At 30.3% G+C, this 20012-nt stretch overlaps 1 protein-coding gene across 2 annotated transcripts in view; it reads left to right on the forward strand.

Moving 5' to 3' along the window:
• Positions 1-20012, forward strand: part of otud7a (OTU deubiquitinase 7A) — a 110790-nt gene that overhangs the window by 67876 nt on the left and 22902 nt on the right. For both annotated transcript variants that reach the window (XM_051099064.1, XM_051099065.1), the window contains exons 4-8: positions 3418-3600; positions 5828-6046; positions 8636-8737; positions 8860-8987; positions 13407-13519. In XM_051099064.1, coding sequence (XP_050955021.1) covers positions 3418-3600; positions 5828-6046; positions 8636-8737; positions 8860-8987; positions 13407-13519 — 745 coding nt within the window. The remainder of the gene's footprint in view (positions 1-3417; positions 3601-5827; positions 6047-8635; positions 8738-8859; positions 8988-13406; positions 13520-20012) is intronic.

Below are 20012 nucleotides of genomic sequence, written 5' to 3' on the forward strand. Positions count from 1 at the left end.
ACTGTACAGTATATCTGGAATCAGTTTAATATCATTATGGATATAGCTGATTTTCAGAATTTTCTTTTTTTTTTTAAAACCCTGCTAACCTTTTGCTATCAAAGCCCCCATGGGTACTTGTTTAATTAAATTAGGTGTTTGACCACGTTAGCAACCGGAAAACTCTTCCAGCTCTGGAATTTAAAAACCCTGACCTAAGATGAAACAAATTACTACTTCGAGAATGACTGAAATATTATATATTTCTGTGGTCTGATTGTATCCACAATATGTGATAATGTCTTGCAAAATCCAATTGTACATCTAAAGGACAGACAGAGGAGGGGACATCAACAGGAAACTGCCTTCACCACATTGATTGAGACCCATAATGCTGAGCAATCTGCGAAACGCATGTATCAGAGGTGCTGAGCGGTCATTCGATTAAGCCCTAAAATGTCTTTTAAAATTCCTGGCTGGTCAAAGGATGCACAAATCCATAAACTACAATGAGATTTGTATCGATTGATGTGGGTTCTGGTGCTACATAGGCTACAGGAAGAATGTAATAACTCAGTCCAGACTAAAACTGATGGGAGACTTGCCAGTTAGAAAAAAAAAATAGTGTTATTTATTTATTTATTTTTTTAAGTATACATTTTAATGTGTCTAAAAGTGTCTTTCTTATTTTATTTTATTTTATTTTATTTTATTTTATTATTTTTTTGGGGGGGTGAACTATCTCTTTAAATCTGATTCTCTGGGCATTCAAATCTAGGAACATATTACATTATTTAGTATGTTGTGAAATAAATTGTACATTATATTAATGATTTCAGGTTTTACTATCCTTCCAGAGACATTTGTTTTCCACAGCATAGGCAAAACGCACACACAGGCTGTATGTATCTCTCTATAGATAGTTAGAACGACCTGTTTCTTTGCTCGCTGCAAGACCTTTGGGTTACAGAGATAAGACAGTCGCTAGAGGACATGGAAGCAGCTGCGTGTGTGTGTAGGAGTCTTGAGGTGACTGTCATTTCACATTAGAGGGTTTGGCTTCTCTATGATTTTCCTCCCATTTTGCTTGGTATGAACATTCTCTCTATCTGTGGACAAAACAAACTGAAGCAAAAACAAATCTTTATTGTTTTCCCATCAAATTGTCTTCGCTCAGAGCACGCCAGAGAAAAAGCACAAACGTTTTGTCCCCTCTTTATTATCAGGCTTGGTGTGAAGCGGAACTCCATTGTTTCGGGTTTGATGTGAACTGTAAGCATTTTGTGGCACTCGTGTTGGCAGGTGGTGTAATTGGGATTAGATTGAAAAGCCTTATGGGAGTTGGCAGGTGTACTCAAACAGTATAGCTCGGTGAAATGAAAGAGGAAGCCCGGGCCACGTTCATTAACAATGACCTCCTATTTAGTGGGCACGGAAACATTGTTGAAACTTAATTTTTGGCCAGGTAAGCAAGGAAAGTATTACAGTTGAAGTCAAAAGTTTACATACACCTTGTAGAATCTGCAAAATGTTAATTATATTACCAAAATTAGAGGGATTATACAAAATGCATGTTATGTTTTATTTAATACTGACCTGAATAAGATATTTCACATTAAAGACATTTATATAGTCCACAAGAGTTTGTCCCTTGTTTGTCCTCCTGTTCTTTAGAAAAATCCATCAGGCCTCACAAATTCTTTGGTTTTTCAGCATTTTGTGTATTTGAACCCTTTCCAACAATGACTGTATGATTTTGAGATCCATCTTTTCACACTGAGGACAACTGAGGGACTCATATGCAACTATTACAGAAGGTTCAAATGCTTACTGATGCTTCAGAAGGAAACATGATGCATTAAGAGCCGGGGGGTGAAAACTTTTGAAATTTGAAGATCATGGTAAATTTAACTTATTTTGTCTTCTGGGGTACATGTGGGGTACAGACTCTTCTGTAGCTTCTGAAGGGCAGTGCTAAATGAAAAAAATACAATATTTAGGCAAAATAAGTAAAATGTACACATCCTCGTTCCTTTCAAAAGTTTTCACCCCCTGGCTCTTAATGTATCGGTTTGTCTTCTGGAGCATCAGTGAGTGTTTGAACCTTCTGTAATAGTTGCATATGAGTACGTCAGTTGTCCTTAATGTGAAAAGATAGATCTGAAAATCATACAGTCATTTTTGGGAAAGGTTAAAATACACAAAAATGCTGAAAAATCAAAGAATTTGTGTGATTTTTCTGAAGAACAGCAGGCAGTTCAACTGTTCAGGACAAACAAGGGACTCATGCATGTTATTTTTTATTTAGTACTGACCTGAATAAGATTAAAGACATTTATATAGTCCACAAGAGTTGTTCATGAGTCCCTTGTTTGTCCTGAACATTTAAACTGCCTGCTGTTCTTCAGAAAAATCCTTCAGGCCTCACAAACTGAGGACAACTGAGTGACTCATATGCAACTTTACAAAAGGTTCAAACGCTTACTGATGCTTCGGAAGGAAACATGATGCATTAAGAGCCGGGGGTGAAAACTTTTGAAATTTGAAGATCAGGGTAAATTTAACGTATTTTGTCTTCTGGGGTACATAACTATCTTCTGTAGCTTCTGAAGGGCAGTGCTAAATGAAAAAAATACAATATTTAAGCAAAATGTACACATCCTCATTCCTTTCAAAAGTTTTCACCCCCTGGCTTTTAATGTGTCGGTTTTTCTTCTGGAGCATCAGTGAGTGTTTGTGGGATTTTTCTGAAGAACAGCAGGCAGTTTAACTGTTCAGGACAAACAAGGGACTTGTGAACAACTATCACTAAACAAAAAACAGCTGTGGATCATTCAAATAACAACACAGTATGTGTAAGTGTATGAAAACTTTTGAACAGTGTCATTTTTATAAATTCAACTATTTATTCTTGCGGACTATATGTAAACATCTTTTATGTGGAATATCTTATTCAGGTCATCACTAATTAAAAAATAACATGCATTTTATATGATCCCTCTTATTTTCGTAAAAAAAAATTAACAAGGTTTATGTAAACTTTTGACTTCAACTGTATGTATTACTATCGTGTTTTGGTGTCTGATTTCACTTCCTGTTTTCTTGTGTATTAGTATAGATTTAAAATAGTGGAAATCATATTATTCATCAGTGTTAACAGACAAACAATTATTTTAATATTTGGTGTACAACATTGTTTTGAGACCTTATCAGTTTTAATGCGGATTGATGTGGTGCTAACAAACACCGGTCCTGAGGGGGGGGCGATAGGGTTTATACGTCTGTAGTTTTAAACAGGATGTGCTGTTGTTAAGTCATATACGTAGCTACAAATATGTTGTCAGTTTAACTAGCTTTAACTTTAGAAGAAGACTGTTGATAGTAACGCATATTTTTACCGTGTATCATGAATTGTGTTGTTTGTTTGTGGTGGACCAGGTAAAAACTGGGACCTGAGCGCCGCTCTCAATGACTATGAGCAGCTCCGGCAGGTTCACACTGCCAACCTGCCCCACGTCTTCAATGAGGGCCGTTACTACAAGCAGCCGGAGCGTAGCAGCACCCCGCAGCACATCAGCAAGCCTGAGCAATGCCCCCAGAAACAAGAGGACAACACTCAGGGTGAGCAGAACTCTTTGACAGCTCTATTGTTTTTCTTGATATTTTCCTCTATACCAGTTTAATGCTGTCGTGAAATGAAAATTCATGCTCTGTATTTTCTTCTTTTTCAATAATCCATTTCACTCAGATGTATGCTACAATATGGATACAACGATCTGTCGCTATTCCAATTTATCGCAATTGTAATATGCAGAGAACATGTATATGTTAGCCATTTGTTGGTTGATTTCCCTGAGAATTTCAGTCAGCCTGACAGCAACATCAGCTCAACCAATGGCGTGAGTGTGGGTAGGGCTATTTGGTTTTTCTGACCAATGAATGCAGTTTAGTGGCGCAAAAATGACACCCTTTACTTTTTGATTATAACAAAATTTTGTGTAGTATTAGATCATATTAGCATTCAAGCATTCAACATAAAAGGACATTAGTAATGCATTTAAATTATTATTCAATATAATTTTTAAGATTGAAAATTAATATTTTAGGGGAAATAATATAGGGTGGGCCTTAATTTATTTTTTTGGGATTTGATTGGATCCTGAAAAGTATTAATATATATAAAAATATTATTGGTTAATTTAGATTTTTTTTTTCTTGGCTATAAGGACTTATATATATATATATATTGATATACATGTATATTGATTGTCTGTTTTGTGCAGCGATGATTAACATTAAAACACTTGTTAAAAGAACATTTATTTAGAAAGTAAATGCATTTTTATTTGAATTTTATTTTAGAATTGAATTTAATTTTAATTAGAAATGTTTTTTGTAAGTAACATTTCATTTATTATTGTATTTTTGAAAAACATTTATTTATGTATTTGACTGATTGCCTTTAAATGATTAATAAACATTAAAACACCCGGAACAATTATTTATGAAGTAAAGCAAATTTTATTGTATTTTATTTTTTAATTTATTTATTTTATTTTATTTATTACTGTATTTTTAAAGAACATTTATTTCTTTATTTGAAAAATATGGATTGTCTGATTTGTCTTTTAATGATAATCATAAACATTAAAAGACCTGAAACTTTTATTCACAAAATAAATGCAATTTTATTTTATTTATTTATTATTTTTATTTTTCATAATTAGCTTATTTTATTTATTATTGTATTTTTGAAAAAAAAAAAAAACAAACAAACAAACATTTATTTATTTGAAAAATATGGATTGATTAATTAATTGGTTGATTGATTTGATTGATTGACTGATTGATTGTTTTTTAATGATTCATAAACATTAAATGACTGGAACATTTATTTACGAAGTAAATGCAATTTTATTTTTTTATTTTTTAATTAAAAGATTTCATTACTGTATTTTTGAAAAACATTAATTTATTTGTTTAAAAAATATGGATTGATTGATTTGTCTTTTAGTGATTCATAAACATTTATTTATTTGTTTGAAAAATATATATTGATGGTCTTTTAATGATTCATAAACATTAAAAAACCTGGAACATTTATTCACAAAATAACTGCAATTATTATTATTATTATTATTATTATTATTATTATTATTATTATTATTATTTTAATTGGAAATGTTTTTCATAATTAGCCTATTTCATTTATTATTGTATTTTTGAAAAGCATTTATGTATTCATTTGAAAAATATGGATTGATTGATTTTCTTTCAATGATTCATAAACATTAAAAGACCTATAACATTTATTGATGAAGTTTATTATTATTATTAAAATATTTCATTTATTACTGTATTTTTTAAAACATATATTTATTTATTTAAAAAAATATTGATTGTCTTTTAAAGATTTCTAAACATTAAAAGACCTGGAACATTCACAATTCATCAGTTTAATTTTATTTATTTATTTATTTATTTTTATCATAATTAGCACAATTTCTTATTTTTAAAAACATATTTAATTTATTATTGTTTTTTTTTTTTTTTTTTTTTTTTTTTGATTAATTGATTGATTGTCTTTTAATTATTAATAGACAATAAAAGATCTGGAAAATTTATTTAGAAAGTAAATACAATTTCAGTTATTATTTTAAAATATTAGAAATGGTTTTCATTATTAGCATATTTTTCTATTTTTAACAACGTTCATTCATTCATTGTGCAGTGATGATTCATAATCATTGAAAGACCAGAAACATTTGTTGAGAAAGTAAATATGGTCAAAATATTTATAAATATTTAGATGCCCCCTCTCTTTCCTCTCTCTCTCGCTGTCTTCCAGAGAAGCGTCTGTCGCGGGGCATTTCCCATGCCAGCTCTGCAATCATGTCTCTGGCCCGGCTGCAGGTGTCAGGGGATTGTGCCAGGGAGCAGTTCCCCCTGGAGATGCCCATCTACACATTCCAGCTGCCCGACCTAAGCGTGTACAGCGAGGACTTCCGTAGCTTCATTGAGCGTGACCTCATTGAGCAATCCACCATGGTGGCCCTGGAGCAGGCCGGTGAGTCCCAGATGCTGCTCTCAGATGAGTGGCAGCGTGAATCTGAGGCCTAGCCCTTCATTGCAGTAATGGCAAACATAGATTTATGTGATATAATATCAGTACTAATGTCAGCTTAGATTGCATAAGACTAACTCGATTGCTGGAGTCAACGCAACACAGCAGCAATAGAATTAAACTAATCCCTCATCTTGGATCAACAGCAAAGTCAAGCAGACCAAAAAACGGACCTGCACTTCCAGTACAACAAAGCTCATGATAACACTCAAATTTAAGTTTAAATTGAAGTTCCTGATAATATTTAAATATTTTGTCAAAATATGATCATATTTTGTGCATCTAAATTTTAGTCATGTGGTACAAGCAAAATCCATATGCAGAAAAATAATATGGGGCAGTGATATTTATTTATTTATTTATTTATTTATTTATTTATTTAAACTTCTTCATAATATTTAAATATTTTGTCAAAATATTAAATTTTGTGAACCCAATCATGTAGTACAATCAAAATTCCCAAAAATATGGGTCAGTGATTTATTTATTTATTTACTTACTTCCTTATTTATTTACTTACTTACTTAACTAACTTCTTAACTGCTTATTAATATTTTAAAAATATTTTTGTATTTTGCAAACACACAAAACATAAAACATGATAATATCATTTCATCAGTTCAGGGGTGCGTTTCCCAAAAGCATCGTAAGCTAACTATGGTAGTTAGTTCCATTGAAATCTATTGGTAACGACGGAACTTACGTCCATAGTTGCTTTCGGGAAACGGACCCCAGGTTAGTAGTTATTATTAGTAGTAGTGGTAGTGTATATATATCTAAAACATTTATTATTATTATTATTATTATTATTATCATTATTGTTCTTCTTATTATTGTTGTTGTGGTTGTTGTTATTATTATTATTCATTTATAATTACAATTTAAATTGAATCATTTTTATTATTATTTTATTATTATTATTACTATAATAATTATTATTATTAATGCTAAGGATGTTGTTCTTATTATTTATTTATAATTACAATTTAAAGTTAATTATTTTACTGAATTATTTAATTAATTACTTTTTACATTATTATTATTATTATTATTATTAATTATTAATTATTATTATTGCTGAGGATGTTGTCATTTATTTATAACTACAATTTAAATTAAATTATTTTAGAAAATAATTTCATTATTTTTTACATTTTATTATTATTATTGCTGTAGTTGTTGTTATTATTATTCATTTATTCAGTTATTATTGTTATTATTATTCCTTTATAAATACAATTTAGATTTAATTATGTTTTTAATTTTATAAAACCATTTAATTATTATTATTCATTAGTATTCTTATTATTCTTATTATTGCTGCAGTTGTTCTTGTTATTATTCCTTTATAATTACAATTAAAATCTAATTATTTTTTATTGTATAAAATAATTTTTTATTATTATTATTATTATTATTATTGCTGCAGTTGTTATTGTTGTTTTATAATTACAAATTAAATGTAATTATTTTTTATTTTGTAAAATAATTGAATTATTTTATTATTATTATTATTATTATTATTATTATTATTATTGCTGCAGTTTTTATTGTTATTCATTTGTAATTACAATTTAAATGATTTATTTATAAAATAAAATTATTTCATTTTTTATTTTATTTTATTATTATTATTATTTTACTGCTTCTGGGTTGTTATTATTATTCATTTATAAGTACAGTTTAAATGTAATTATTTTATTATTTTATGAAATAATTTAATTTTTAAATTTTTTATTATTTTATTCTTTTTATTACATTTTAATATAGTATTTTTTTTAAATTACTTTGGTTTTTTGTTTGTTTTTTTTTAATGATAGTGTACCCTCGCATGTATTCAAGGTGTAAGAAAATGTTATTTACATGTTAGTTACACCACATAACATTTATACATTTCGTGGAATTTTTTTCTGAAAGTGGTACAAAACCATATGAAACCACAATGAACTCAAAGCTTCTAAGAAATTAGCACGTGTCTTAAACTAGATCATTAATTAGCAAAAGATCAAGTATTGCAAGGGCACTTTTCTAGCATCTAAATGCTATAGCGAAACAGGCTGGACATGGCCTCGGGGCTTTGGAAATGCTTTTGGACTGTGGGAGGAAGACCCTGTCCCAAGAGGGGGCAGCGGGGCTGAGGGTGGAGGCGCTGACGTTCACCCGCAGTGAGCTTCACCAGCTCCAGAGAAAAGAGTGGGCGAACGGTCAATGCCCAGTTCAAACCGCCTCAGGGCCGAGAGCTGCAGAAAACCGCTTATTCTTCCACTGCATGCCAGGAAAAGACCTATGCTTAGTGAGCTATGCATTGTAAGCTAAACAAAGACATATTTTGGATTCAGGGTCCAAAATGAACAGAAAAACACAATCGACCAATGCTAGGACAATCAGGAACCACCAAATAGGGCCTGTGACGATCAAACAAAGATAATTGGCAGTATGACAAGTAGCTTTTTAAAGTTTATGGTTGATGGTAGGTTTAAGAGTGTCTAGTCCATGTTTGAGTAAAATTAATGTGTTTTAACTGTTCTGTAGGTCGTTTAAACTGGTGGTCCACCATGTGCACCAGCTGTAAGAAGCTACTACCATTAGCGACAACAGGAGATGGCAACTGTCTTCTGCATGCAGCTTCTTTAGGTGAGACTTTCTAAATTGAAACACCTGCAACATCAGGTGATATTCCTTTAAATAGAAATACTCCACTGTTGTATGTTTCTGAATACTATGGTGTCATGTGTCTGGCTATCTGTGTTTTCCAGGAATGTGGGGCTTTCACGACCGGGATCTGGTGCTGCGGAAGAGTCTGTATGCCATGATGAAGAGCGGAGCGGAGAGAGAAGCTCTGAAGAGGAGGTGGAGGTGGCAACAGACTCAACAGAACAAAGAGGTTGGCAACTAATACGCAAAGTACACTCATTTGGAGTGAATGCTTAGCGTATACGTGCTGAATGCATACATAGCCTTTCTAAGTATACAGTAGTCAACATTTGAAGTGGATCACAACCTTTCAACAAAGTTGTCCTAAAACCAAACTAAAACCTGCTCTTGTCTTAGGACAACTTTGCTAAACTTTTGTTCACTACTATATACCATCTGATAGCATGCATGAACACAGCTGCTCAACACATGCACTGAAACATGTAATCTTGGTCCTTTAATCTTGTTCCAGTGTTTGTACTGTTTTTCTCCAGAAGCTATGAATGATAAAAATGTCTTTGTACTTTTACTTATATACTTTAGTTGCGTGTATCTCTAAACCCACTCATGCAAGTACACATCAGCATGACCATCTGTTGTTGTTTCGTCTCATTCATTTAATTTTTTACTGTAAAACAACAGGCCAGTCTCGCCAACTTAAGGACAAACTACGGTAATTGTGTCTACAGTAGTTGTTGTTGTTTTGTCTCATTTGTATAATTTTTGACTGTGAAACAACAGGCCAGTGTCGCCACCTTGTGGACAAACTACAGTGATTGGCGGTAGATGTGTCTCCAGTGTCTCCAGTCGTTTAATTTCTACTGTCACCACTTTGTGGACAAACTACAGTACTTGGCTGTAATTGTGTCTTCGGTAGTTGGTTGTTGTTTCGTCTCATTCGTTTAATTTTTGACTAAAATAACAACAGGCCAGTATCGCCACCTTGTGGACAAACTACAGTGATTGGCGGTAATTGTGTCTCCAGTATGTTGTTGTTGTTTCGTCTCATTCGTTTAATTTCTTCTGTCGCCACTTTGTGGACAAACTATAGTAATTGGCTGTAATTGTGTCTTCGGTAGTTGGTTGTTGTTTCGTCTCATTCGTTTCATTTTTGACAGTGAAACAACAGGCCAGTATCGCCACCTTGAAGACAAACTACAGTGATTATGTCTTTGGTAGTTGGTTGTTGTTTCGTCTCATTCGTTTCATTTTTGACAGTGAAACAACAGGCCAGTATCGCCACCTTGAAGACAAACTACAGTGATTGGCAGTAACTGTGTCTCCAGTATGTTGTTGTTGTTTTGTCTCAATCGTTTAATTTCTACTGTCGCCACTTTGTGGACAAACTACAGTACTTGGCTGTAATTGTGTCTTCGGTAGTTGGTTGTTGTTTCGTCTCATTCGTTTAATTTTTGACTGTAAAACAACAAGCCAGTATCGCCACCTTGTGGACAAACTATAGTAATTGGCAGTAACTGTGTCTCCAGTATGTTGTTGTTGTTTCTGTTGTTGTTTTGTCTCATTCATTTAATTTCTACTGTCGCTACTTTGTGGACAAATTACAGTAATTGGCTGTAATTGTGTCTTCGGTAGTTGCTTCTTGTTTCATCTCATTCGTTTAATTTTTGACCGTGAAACCTTGTGGACAAACTACAGTGATTAGCAGTAATTGTGTCTCCAGTATGTTGTTGTTGTTTAGTCTCATTTGTTTCATTTTTACTGTCGCCACTTTGTGGACAAACAACAGTAATTGTGTCTTCAGTAGTTGGTTGTTACGTCTCATTTGTTTAATTTTTGACTGTGGAACTACAGGCCAGTGTCGCCACCTTGTGGACAAACTACAGTGATTGGCGGTAATTGTGTCTCCAGTAGTTGTTCATTTTGTCCACCTTGTGGACAAACTACAGTAATTGGTTGTAATTGTGTCCCCAGTATGTTGTTGTTGTTTCGTCTCATTCGTTTCATTTTTACTGTCACCATTTTGTGGACAAACTATGGTAATTGGCAGTAATTGTGTTTCCAGTAGTCTGTTGTTGTTTTGTCTTATTCGTTTAATTTTTTTTAAATCAGGCCATCAGGCCAGTGTAGCCACCTTGCAGACAAACTACGGTAATTGGTGTTAATTGTGTCTCCAGTATTTTGTTGTTGTTTTGTCTTATTCGTTTCATTTTTGACTGTGAAACAACAGGCCAGTGTCGCCACCTTGTGGACAAACTACGGTAATCGGCGGTAATTGTGTCTCCATATGTATGAGCATGTGTGACCTAATTTTTCGCCATTTTGTAACTAACTTTTAGCATTTGTTTTAGCATATTAGCCCTCACACATACCAAAAATACCAATAATAAAACATATACTTAATACTAAGTATTTTTACAGTATTGTTATGCTAATATGGTGTTAGCTGTACTTCTAGTTTGTGTTCCCCTTGTTTCATGTTTCTTCTCATCGTCAATTTGTTTCTTTAAGTGCCTACTTAGATATTACAAGCACAATTTATGCACTTCCTACAAGTAGTTTGGTAAGAATCCATCTGCCAAGTGTGTAGTTGTAAAGCGTAAACACTAGCCTGCAGTTCATAATGGCTCTCCCCATAAACACCTCTGCAGATTAGCTTGTGCATTTCCTCCACAGCTTTTAGCGTAAGAGCTTATTGCTGTAACAGCATACCGGAGGACAGGAAATCAGCAGTGTGATCGATAGCAAATCCTTGAATTCTTTATTAGCTGCACTGTTTTCATTGTCCTGAAGGCCTGGAGCTCTTGAATCAGCTTCTGCTGAACAAGTATCAGTGATTAAAGTCGTATGAAATGAGTGGGTGCGGATGGAGTGAAAATGTTTGTGTGAGAGGTGGAGGAGAGCACACGAGTGGGTGTGTTTCCTATAGAACTTGCGCATGTTGATGCCATTGAGATAAAACAGACTATAAAACTGAAAATAAAGTGCATGTGCAGAGGAAAAGATTTACATTTGTTAAATACGTTCAGAGGTTTTCGCTTACGTTTGTGCAACCTTCTGCTTTTCCATTTACTAACGAAATGTTTTAACTTGCTTTATGCGTGTCAGCATGGTCCAAATTATGCATACTGCAAAAAAATGCCAAATTTAGCAATAAGAGCATAGACAGCTGTCAAACTGACATTTAGCCCTGTCAGTATATTGTCAGCACTGACATAAAATACACAATTTAATTAAGATTATAAAAGTAAAAAAAAAAAAAAAAAACATAATCAACATATTTCTTTTAGGACATAAGCAATAACCTATCTGTCTTTCTATCTACGACAGAGTATGAATACAAATATTTCTACAAAATATGCATAATGTACCCACAAAAATAGCAAAAAGAATATTAATTAAAAATTGTATTATTTCTTTTTAAATTTAAAATGACTGTTTTATGAAATTATTTTTATCTATTTATTTTTATTTTTAAAATTTGTTTTTATTATCACAACTTTTTCAATTTTAGATAAAAATAAATTTAAAAACATTCTAATAAATATCTAGAAGAAATACTTAAGAGTATAAATGAAACATTTTATCGTTTTCAATTAAATTTAAAATTAATGTTTTATTAAATTATTTTTATTGTTTTTATTTTTAAAATATTATTTTTTATTTACTGAAGATTTTACTTTTATGTAAAAAATACATTAAAAAAAAGTTCTAATAAATATCTAGAAAATGTAATTATAATAATTATTATCATTCTTATAAACTGAAAAAGAATTTTTATGTATTTATTTTTATTTCTGAAATATAATTTTTTATTACTAAAAATGTTCTTTTATATAAAAATAAAGGTAAAAACATTCTAATAAATATCTAGATTATTTAAGTATAAAATGAAATATAAACAAATTATTAATATTTTATTATGTAGTATTTAATTATTTATATTTCTTTTTGAGTTTGATGGGTATTAATTTATGATCCGAGTACAGGCAGTTTTGAATTTCTATAAAATATGTATAATATACCTACAAAAATACTAAAAAGAGTATTAATTAAAATTAATTGTATTAATTATTATTCAATTTATAATTAATATTTTATTAAATTATTTAAAATATTATTTTTGTTGTTACAAAAAATAAAAATTAAAAAAATATAAAATTTTATTATGAAATGAAATATAAATAAATCAATAATATTATAGTATTATATATGTAATTATTTATATTTCCTGAGCTTTTTTTAATAAATATGATTTATTTATGATCTGAGTACAGGCGCTTTCTATAAAATATGCATAATATACATATATACATATTATTATTACATAGTATTACATAATATACATATTATTAAATATATAATATAAATATCTAGAAAATTCAATTATAAAATAAAATATAAATTCATTAATAAATATTATATTTGTTCATATGTATGTATATATATATATATATGTGTGTGTGTGTGTGTGTGTATGTGATTATTTGTATTTCTTGAGTTTAATGCATTTTTAATAAATATAAAGTGTTGATTTATAATCTGTGGACAGTCAGTTTTGACAGGTGTGATGGATATAAAATGGAACATCTCTGAATAATATGAAGGGGAAATGTTGTAAATCAGCAATATATTCTCTCTGTGTCTGTAGTCGGGGCTGGTGTACACCGAGGAGGAATGGGAGAGAGAGTGGAACGAATTGCTGAAGCTGGCCTCCAGTGAGCCGCGCACACACTTTAGCAAGAACGGCAACTCCAGCGGAGGGTAACGCTCACCCACACACCCTCACATACAAACACACTTACATCTTGTTATGTCACATTCACTTGTCTTTCCATTCCCACCTACTGTATACATGTTTAACTACAAAAACATTTACAACTATAGGTTTACATCAGATGCTACAAAAAATATCAGCCTCCCACACACATTTACCCATCATAACACACACGTACGCGTTACTAAATACGTATGTAAATTTTGGCATTAACCAGTATTTCATAAGTGATGTGTAATAATTTCCACTTCAAGGTTGAAATCAAATGCAGTCAAACTGATGGCAAACTATGGGATGTCCCAGGTTCCCACAGACCATCACACTGCACTCAGACTGCCATTAGAGGCCACTAGAGATAAACTCCATCCCATATCCTCACTTAACACATGACCTTTAGATGGACACTATCCCATTAGACAAAACACAAAGAACCCATCAAAAGCCACCCTTTGCAATCTGGATGAGTGTTGCAGTGCTTGGAGAAAACTGTAGTGATGTTGATTTTATTTTGTGGTCAAAAAATCACTTTGTGTTCATTTAAAGGTGCGACACTGCCACCTGGTGGTACATTATAGTCACATTATAGTTGCTTCATTCAGAATAGCATACTGCCATACTGCTACTCTTTCTGTAGTATTTCTAGTATGCCTAGTAAAAGCTTGATTAGCTGGTTCAGGTGTGTCTAATTGGGGTTGGAGCTAAAATCTGCAGGACACCAGCCCTCCAGGACAGAGTTTGGGCACTGCTGATGTATACACTGTCCTCCAAAAGTTTGGAAACACCCTAGAAAAGTGGGGTTTTGGACATTATTGGCATGAATCCTTTTTATAATCCTTGATAAGAGACAACACAAACTATGAAAACATATTTTATTACATAAACAGTTTATACATAAAAAAAACTAAATTTTCAATTTATCAAATTATCCACCATTAGCAGCTATTACAGCTCTGCATAATCTGGGTTTAAATTCAATGTATTCTAAACTTAATTGTCAATCAATTGTTTAAGCTATTAAGGTGTGCTGACCCAAAAATCTTTTAAAAACCTGGGCCAAGTTTAAACCAGTAACCAGGCATCACAGCTGGCAAAGGGGCATGTCTGACTTTGACATGTATATATTGCCATTATTATGTAATCAAAATGAAAATTATTATTGCTGGTCTTCAATGATAATGTCAAGTTACTTTAATGTATTTGCACCAAAAAATGATAAGGATTTATTCTGATATCATCCAAAACCACACTTTGCCAGGGGTGTTTCCAAACTTTTGGAGGGCAGTGTACTATATCTGAATGACTGGATGGCCGAATTAACTGGATGACTGGATTTATTTTATTGTATTGTATTTCAGCTTTATTTAGATTTATTATTATTATTATTATTTTTTTTTTTTTTTTTTTTTGACCATACAATGAAAGTCAACAGGCTATAATGCAGTGTTACTTTAGTATTATTTATATACTATTATAGTTTTATGAACATTTTAAAATGGAATTTCTCTTTATATTTTAGTTCTTATTTTATTTTTAAATTCATGTTACGTCTTTAATCTTTTTATATGCTATGGTCGCTTTATTATTATTATTATTGTTATCATTATTATATTTTATTATTTATTATATTATTTTTATTATTTATTATTATTATTTTTTTGTTTTTGTTTTTTCACTTGATAATTTTAATACTTGTCTAATATTTATGTTTTATTTCATTTCAGCTTTATTTCAATTTTTTTAAATTATTATTATTATTTTTGACCATACAGTGAAAGTCATTTTACATTTTTAATCCTTTTTTTTAATATGCTCTAGTCATTTTTATTAGTTTTCATTTTTTTGTTATTTTAATTTTAATTTTAGTACTTTAGCTTATTCCAGTTTGTTGCTGAGGCAACATTTTTAATTCTTTTAATCCAGTGTTTCTAATTTATTTAATTTTATTTCAGCTTCATTTAAATTTTATTATTATTATTATTATTATTTTTGACCATACAATGAAAGTCAATTGGCTCCAATGCAGTGTTACTTTATTATTTATATACAATACTATAGTTTTTATGAACATTTTGAAATAGCATTTCTCTTTATATTTTAGTCCTTATTTTATTTTTAAATCCATGTTACATCTTTAATCTTTTTTATATGCTATAGTTGCTTTTTTTAATTATTATTTTTTTTTTTTTATTATTATTATTATTATTATTATTATTATATTTAATTATTTATTATATTATTTTTATTTTTTATTCTTTTTTGTTTTAGTTTTTTTTTTTTCACTTGCTAATTTTAGTACTTATCTTATTCTAATATTTATGTTTTATTTCTTTTCAGCTTTATTTCAGTTTTTTATTTATTTATTTATTTATTTTTTTTTTTTTTTTGACCATACAGTGAAAGGCATTTTACATTTTTAATCTTTTTTTAATATGCTCTAGTCATTTTTATTAGTTTTAATTTTTAGTTATTTTTATTTTAATTTTAGTACTTTAGCTTATTCCAGTTTGTTGCTGAGGCAACATTTTTAATTTTTTAATCCAGTGTTTCTATTTTATTTTATTTTATTTTATTTTATTTTATTTTATTTTATTTCAGCTTCATTTCAATTTTTTTATATTTTTATTTTTATTTATTTATTTATTTATTTTTGACCATACAATGAAAGTCAGTTGGCTCCAATGCAGTGTTACTTTATTATTAATATACTATTATAGTTTTTATGAACATTTTGAAATAGCATTTCTCTTTCTATTTTAGTTCTTATTTTATTTTTAAATGCATGTTACATCTTTAATCTTTTTTATGTGCTATAGTTGCTTTTTTTTAATTATTTTGTTTTTATTATTTTATTATTATTATTATTATATTTAATTATTTATTATATTATCTTTTATTCTTTTTTGTTTTAGTTTTTTTTTTCACTTGCTTATTTTAGTACTTATCTTATTCTAATATTTATGTTTTATTTAATTTCAGCTTTATTTCAATTTTTTATTTATTTATTTATTTTTTACCATACTGTTAGAGTCATGTTACATTTTTAATCTCTTTTTAATATGCTGTAGTCATTCTTATTAGTTTTAATTTTTTTGATATCTTTATGTGACTTTTTTGTTATTTTTATCTGACATTTTTTACATTTTTTACTTTTTTTTTTTACTTAGTGATAACAGCATTGGTCTAATACAACAACAAAGTAGCATGCTAATTTTTTAAAGTAGTATTTAATATATACTGTGTAATGTAGTGTGCAGAAGCAGTATGATTCCGATTTTTCTGAAATTGGTCTTTCAAATCCATAACCTGGAACTGGAAACACTCGCCTTAAATATGAAGTGTATTTTTCATAGTTAAAATACTTTTCCTTTCTCAGTTTCACATTCAGAGAACTACAAGTAAACCACTTGTAGGCCGATTCCTCTCAAAAGTGCAACTCTGTGTCTCTGTGCTGTTTTCAAAACATTTCTTTGTTTGTTTGAGAATCCGACCAGCCCAGCATAGCAACACTGACTCAACCAATAACGTGCATTTGGAATATTTCTTCAGCCAATGGCAGACGGGGGACAGTTTGTTTTGGTAACCTGTTTGAAAACAGTCCATAATTGTGCAATTCCATTTGGTGACGCTGATGCTGCAGAGGTTATTTCACCTTTAACTGAGCATGCGTCTACCAGTACAGTTGATCTTAGGTCACAGATCAGCGTAGTGGAAACTCTGCGCTGGCAGACAGCAGTTTGGTTTGCTTTCTCCTCTAAGTAGTGTCAACTGAAGCGCTGCGGTCAAAAGAGTTTCGACCAAATCTTGCTTCAGGAGGAAACTTACCCCTTACCTTTAATCTGCCTTCTGAAGTCACGTTGACTAGAAGTGAAAGCATCAACCACCAGGTCTCCGGTCATGCCTCAGAGTCTTCTGGATTGGAAAATACAGCTTCCTGTTTTTGTCAGAGCGATCAGGGTTGTGTCTACTCTCACAATAGTGAGCTAAATATGAACCGGTTCCTTTTTTTGGCATGTAAAAGAGCCAACAGATTGAAATGTGAGTTTATTCAGGTAATGAGTGTAATATACAATGTTTTGTACTGTAAGTCTATAGCAGTGTTTTTGAAAGTGCAGTTTGTAACGTAAGGGATGCATTATTATATGGCTCTGTGCGATGATGAATAATCTAGTTAACGCATGAAGGATATAATTTGGAAAGGTTTGCTTATTAAAAAGTTTTTTATGTGTTTGGCTGCATTGCCGCAATAGAAAAAGAACGATTTTTATAATGCTGCACTCTCACAATATCACAATATCTTTATTTTTAAAGGGATAGTTCACCCAAAAATTGCAATTTATGTCATTTCTGTCACGTTCTGACACGTTCAAGACCAAGAAAGGTAGTAAGGACTTCATTAAAATAGTCCATGTGATATCTGTGGTTCAACTGAAGCTGCAAGAATACCTTTTGTGCGCAAAGAAAACAAAAATACGACTTTATTCAACAATTTCTTCTCTTCCGTGTCAGTCTTCGACGCGCGTTCATGATAGCACCACACATGCGTGTTGTGTTGCTGTATTGCTAAATTACTATATATGAGGTATGAGATGTTATATTGTTATCTTACTACTGTATATTACTATAAATATGGCCACATACACGCAAGTTTCAGGAGTAAAAGCCGCATTTAATCCACATTTGTTGCTAAGGCAACATTTGTAATTTTTTTTTTTTTTTTTAATCCAGTGTTTCTGTTTTATTTTATTTCAGCTTCATTTTAATTTTTTTAATTAGTTTTTTTATTACACAATATTATTCCAGTTTGTTGCTGAGGCAACATTTTTAATTTTTATTTTTTTAATCCAGTGTTTCTATTTTATTTTAGTTCAGCTTCATTTTAATTTTATTATTATTTTTATTTTTATTTTTTGACCATAAAATGAAAGTCAGTAGGCTCCAATGCAGTGTTACTTTATTATTTTATACTTTTATAGTTTTAATAAACATTTTGAAATATTTTATTATTTTATTTTTAAATTCATGTTACATCTTTATTTATAATTAATCTTATTCTAATATTTTTGTTTTATTTCATTTTAGCTTTATTTCAGTTTTTTTATTTTTTATTTTTTTTTTTTTTTTTTTTTTTTTTACCATACATTGAAAGTCATGTTACATTTTTAATCTTTTTTAATATGCTGTAGTCATTTTTATTAGTTTTATTCGTTATTTAGTTTTTATTATTTAGTAATTTTTATTTGAGTTTTAATTTTAGTACTTTAGCTTATTCCGGTTTGTTGCTGAGGCAACATTTTTATTTTATTTTATTTTATTTTTTATTTTATTTCAGCTTCATTTCAGCTTCATTTCAATTTATTTATTTATTTATTTATTTTTTACCATACAATGAAGCTTAATAGGCTCCAATGCAGTGTTATATTTTATAACACCTCTTTATATTTTAGGTCTTATTTTATTTTTAAATTCATGTTGCATCTTTAATCTTTTTAAATGCTATAGTCGCTTTTTTATTATTTTGTTTTTTATTTTTATTATTATTATTATTATTATTATTATTATTATTATTTCTATATATATATATATATATATATATATATATATATATATATAATTCTTTTTTTTACTTGCTAATTTTAGTACTTAATCTTGTTCTAATATTTATATTTTGGAAATAAAATATATTTTATTTTATTTTAGCCTTATTTCAATTTTTAATTTTTTTTTTTTTTTTGACCATATAGTGAAACTCATGTTACATTTTTAATCTTTTTTAATATGCTGTAGTCATCTTTATTAGTTTTAATTTTTTAGTTATGCACACGCTGCAAATTTCAGGAGTGACAACCACATTTAAATGCATGAGTGAGTCCCGTAAATTATCATTTCACGTGTGAACGGAACAGCAATCACTCATGCATTTCTAACCATAGCAACATTTTGGTGTCTTGCAGGAGTAAATAAGGACTTAGCTGTTTGGTATCTGCCTTTTTTTTTGGCTGAAGACTGTTTTTGTCCGTCGATTACAAACTAAACTACCGCTGATAGACGCGCTGTGTTTTGTTTATGCTCGGGAGGCTGCTTTAGAGAGCGCTGTCTTGCAGTGTTGCCATGTCCTCATATTTACAAGTGCTTTTAGGCATGTAGTTTGGTCTTAGCTCATTAAGCTACGCTCTTTATAGAGTAAATTAAGCGGCAGGGCTCTACACTTGCTCTTCTTTTTAAAAAATTAACAACTAGTCCCGTGTCAAAATGTGCTTTTCTTTCATTATTATTTTCTTGCATCTCACATACTGACGAAAGCACATTTCTGATGCATGTTCAGATATGTCATTAACAACTAGTCGTTCAGTTCGGTTCTATACACACCGTGTAGAATTTCTGTAAATGCAGTTGTCATTGTATTTTTCAGAAGTTAATGTGGTTATCGAATGCGGATGTCACTCCTATATTTTAGTGAATTATGTGTGTACAGAATGCGTT

This window comes from Labeo rohita, chromosome 25, assembly GCF_022985175.1.
Source record: "Labeo rohita strain BAU-BD-2019 chromosome 25, IGBB_LRoh.1.0, whole genome shotgun sequence".
Classification (NCBI taxonomy): domain Eukaryota; kingdom Metazoa; phylum Chordata; class Actinopteri; order Cypriniformes; family Cyprinidae; genus Labeo; species Labeo rohita.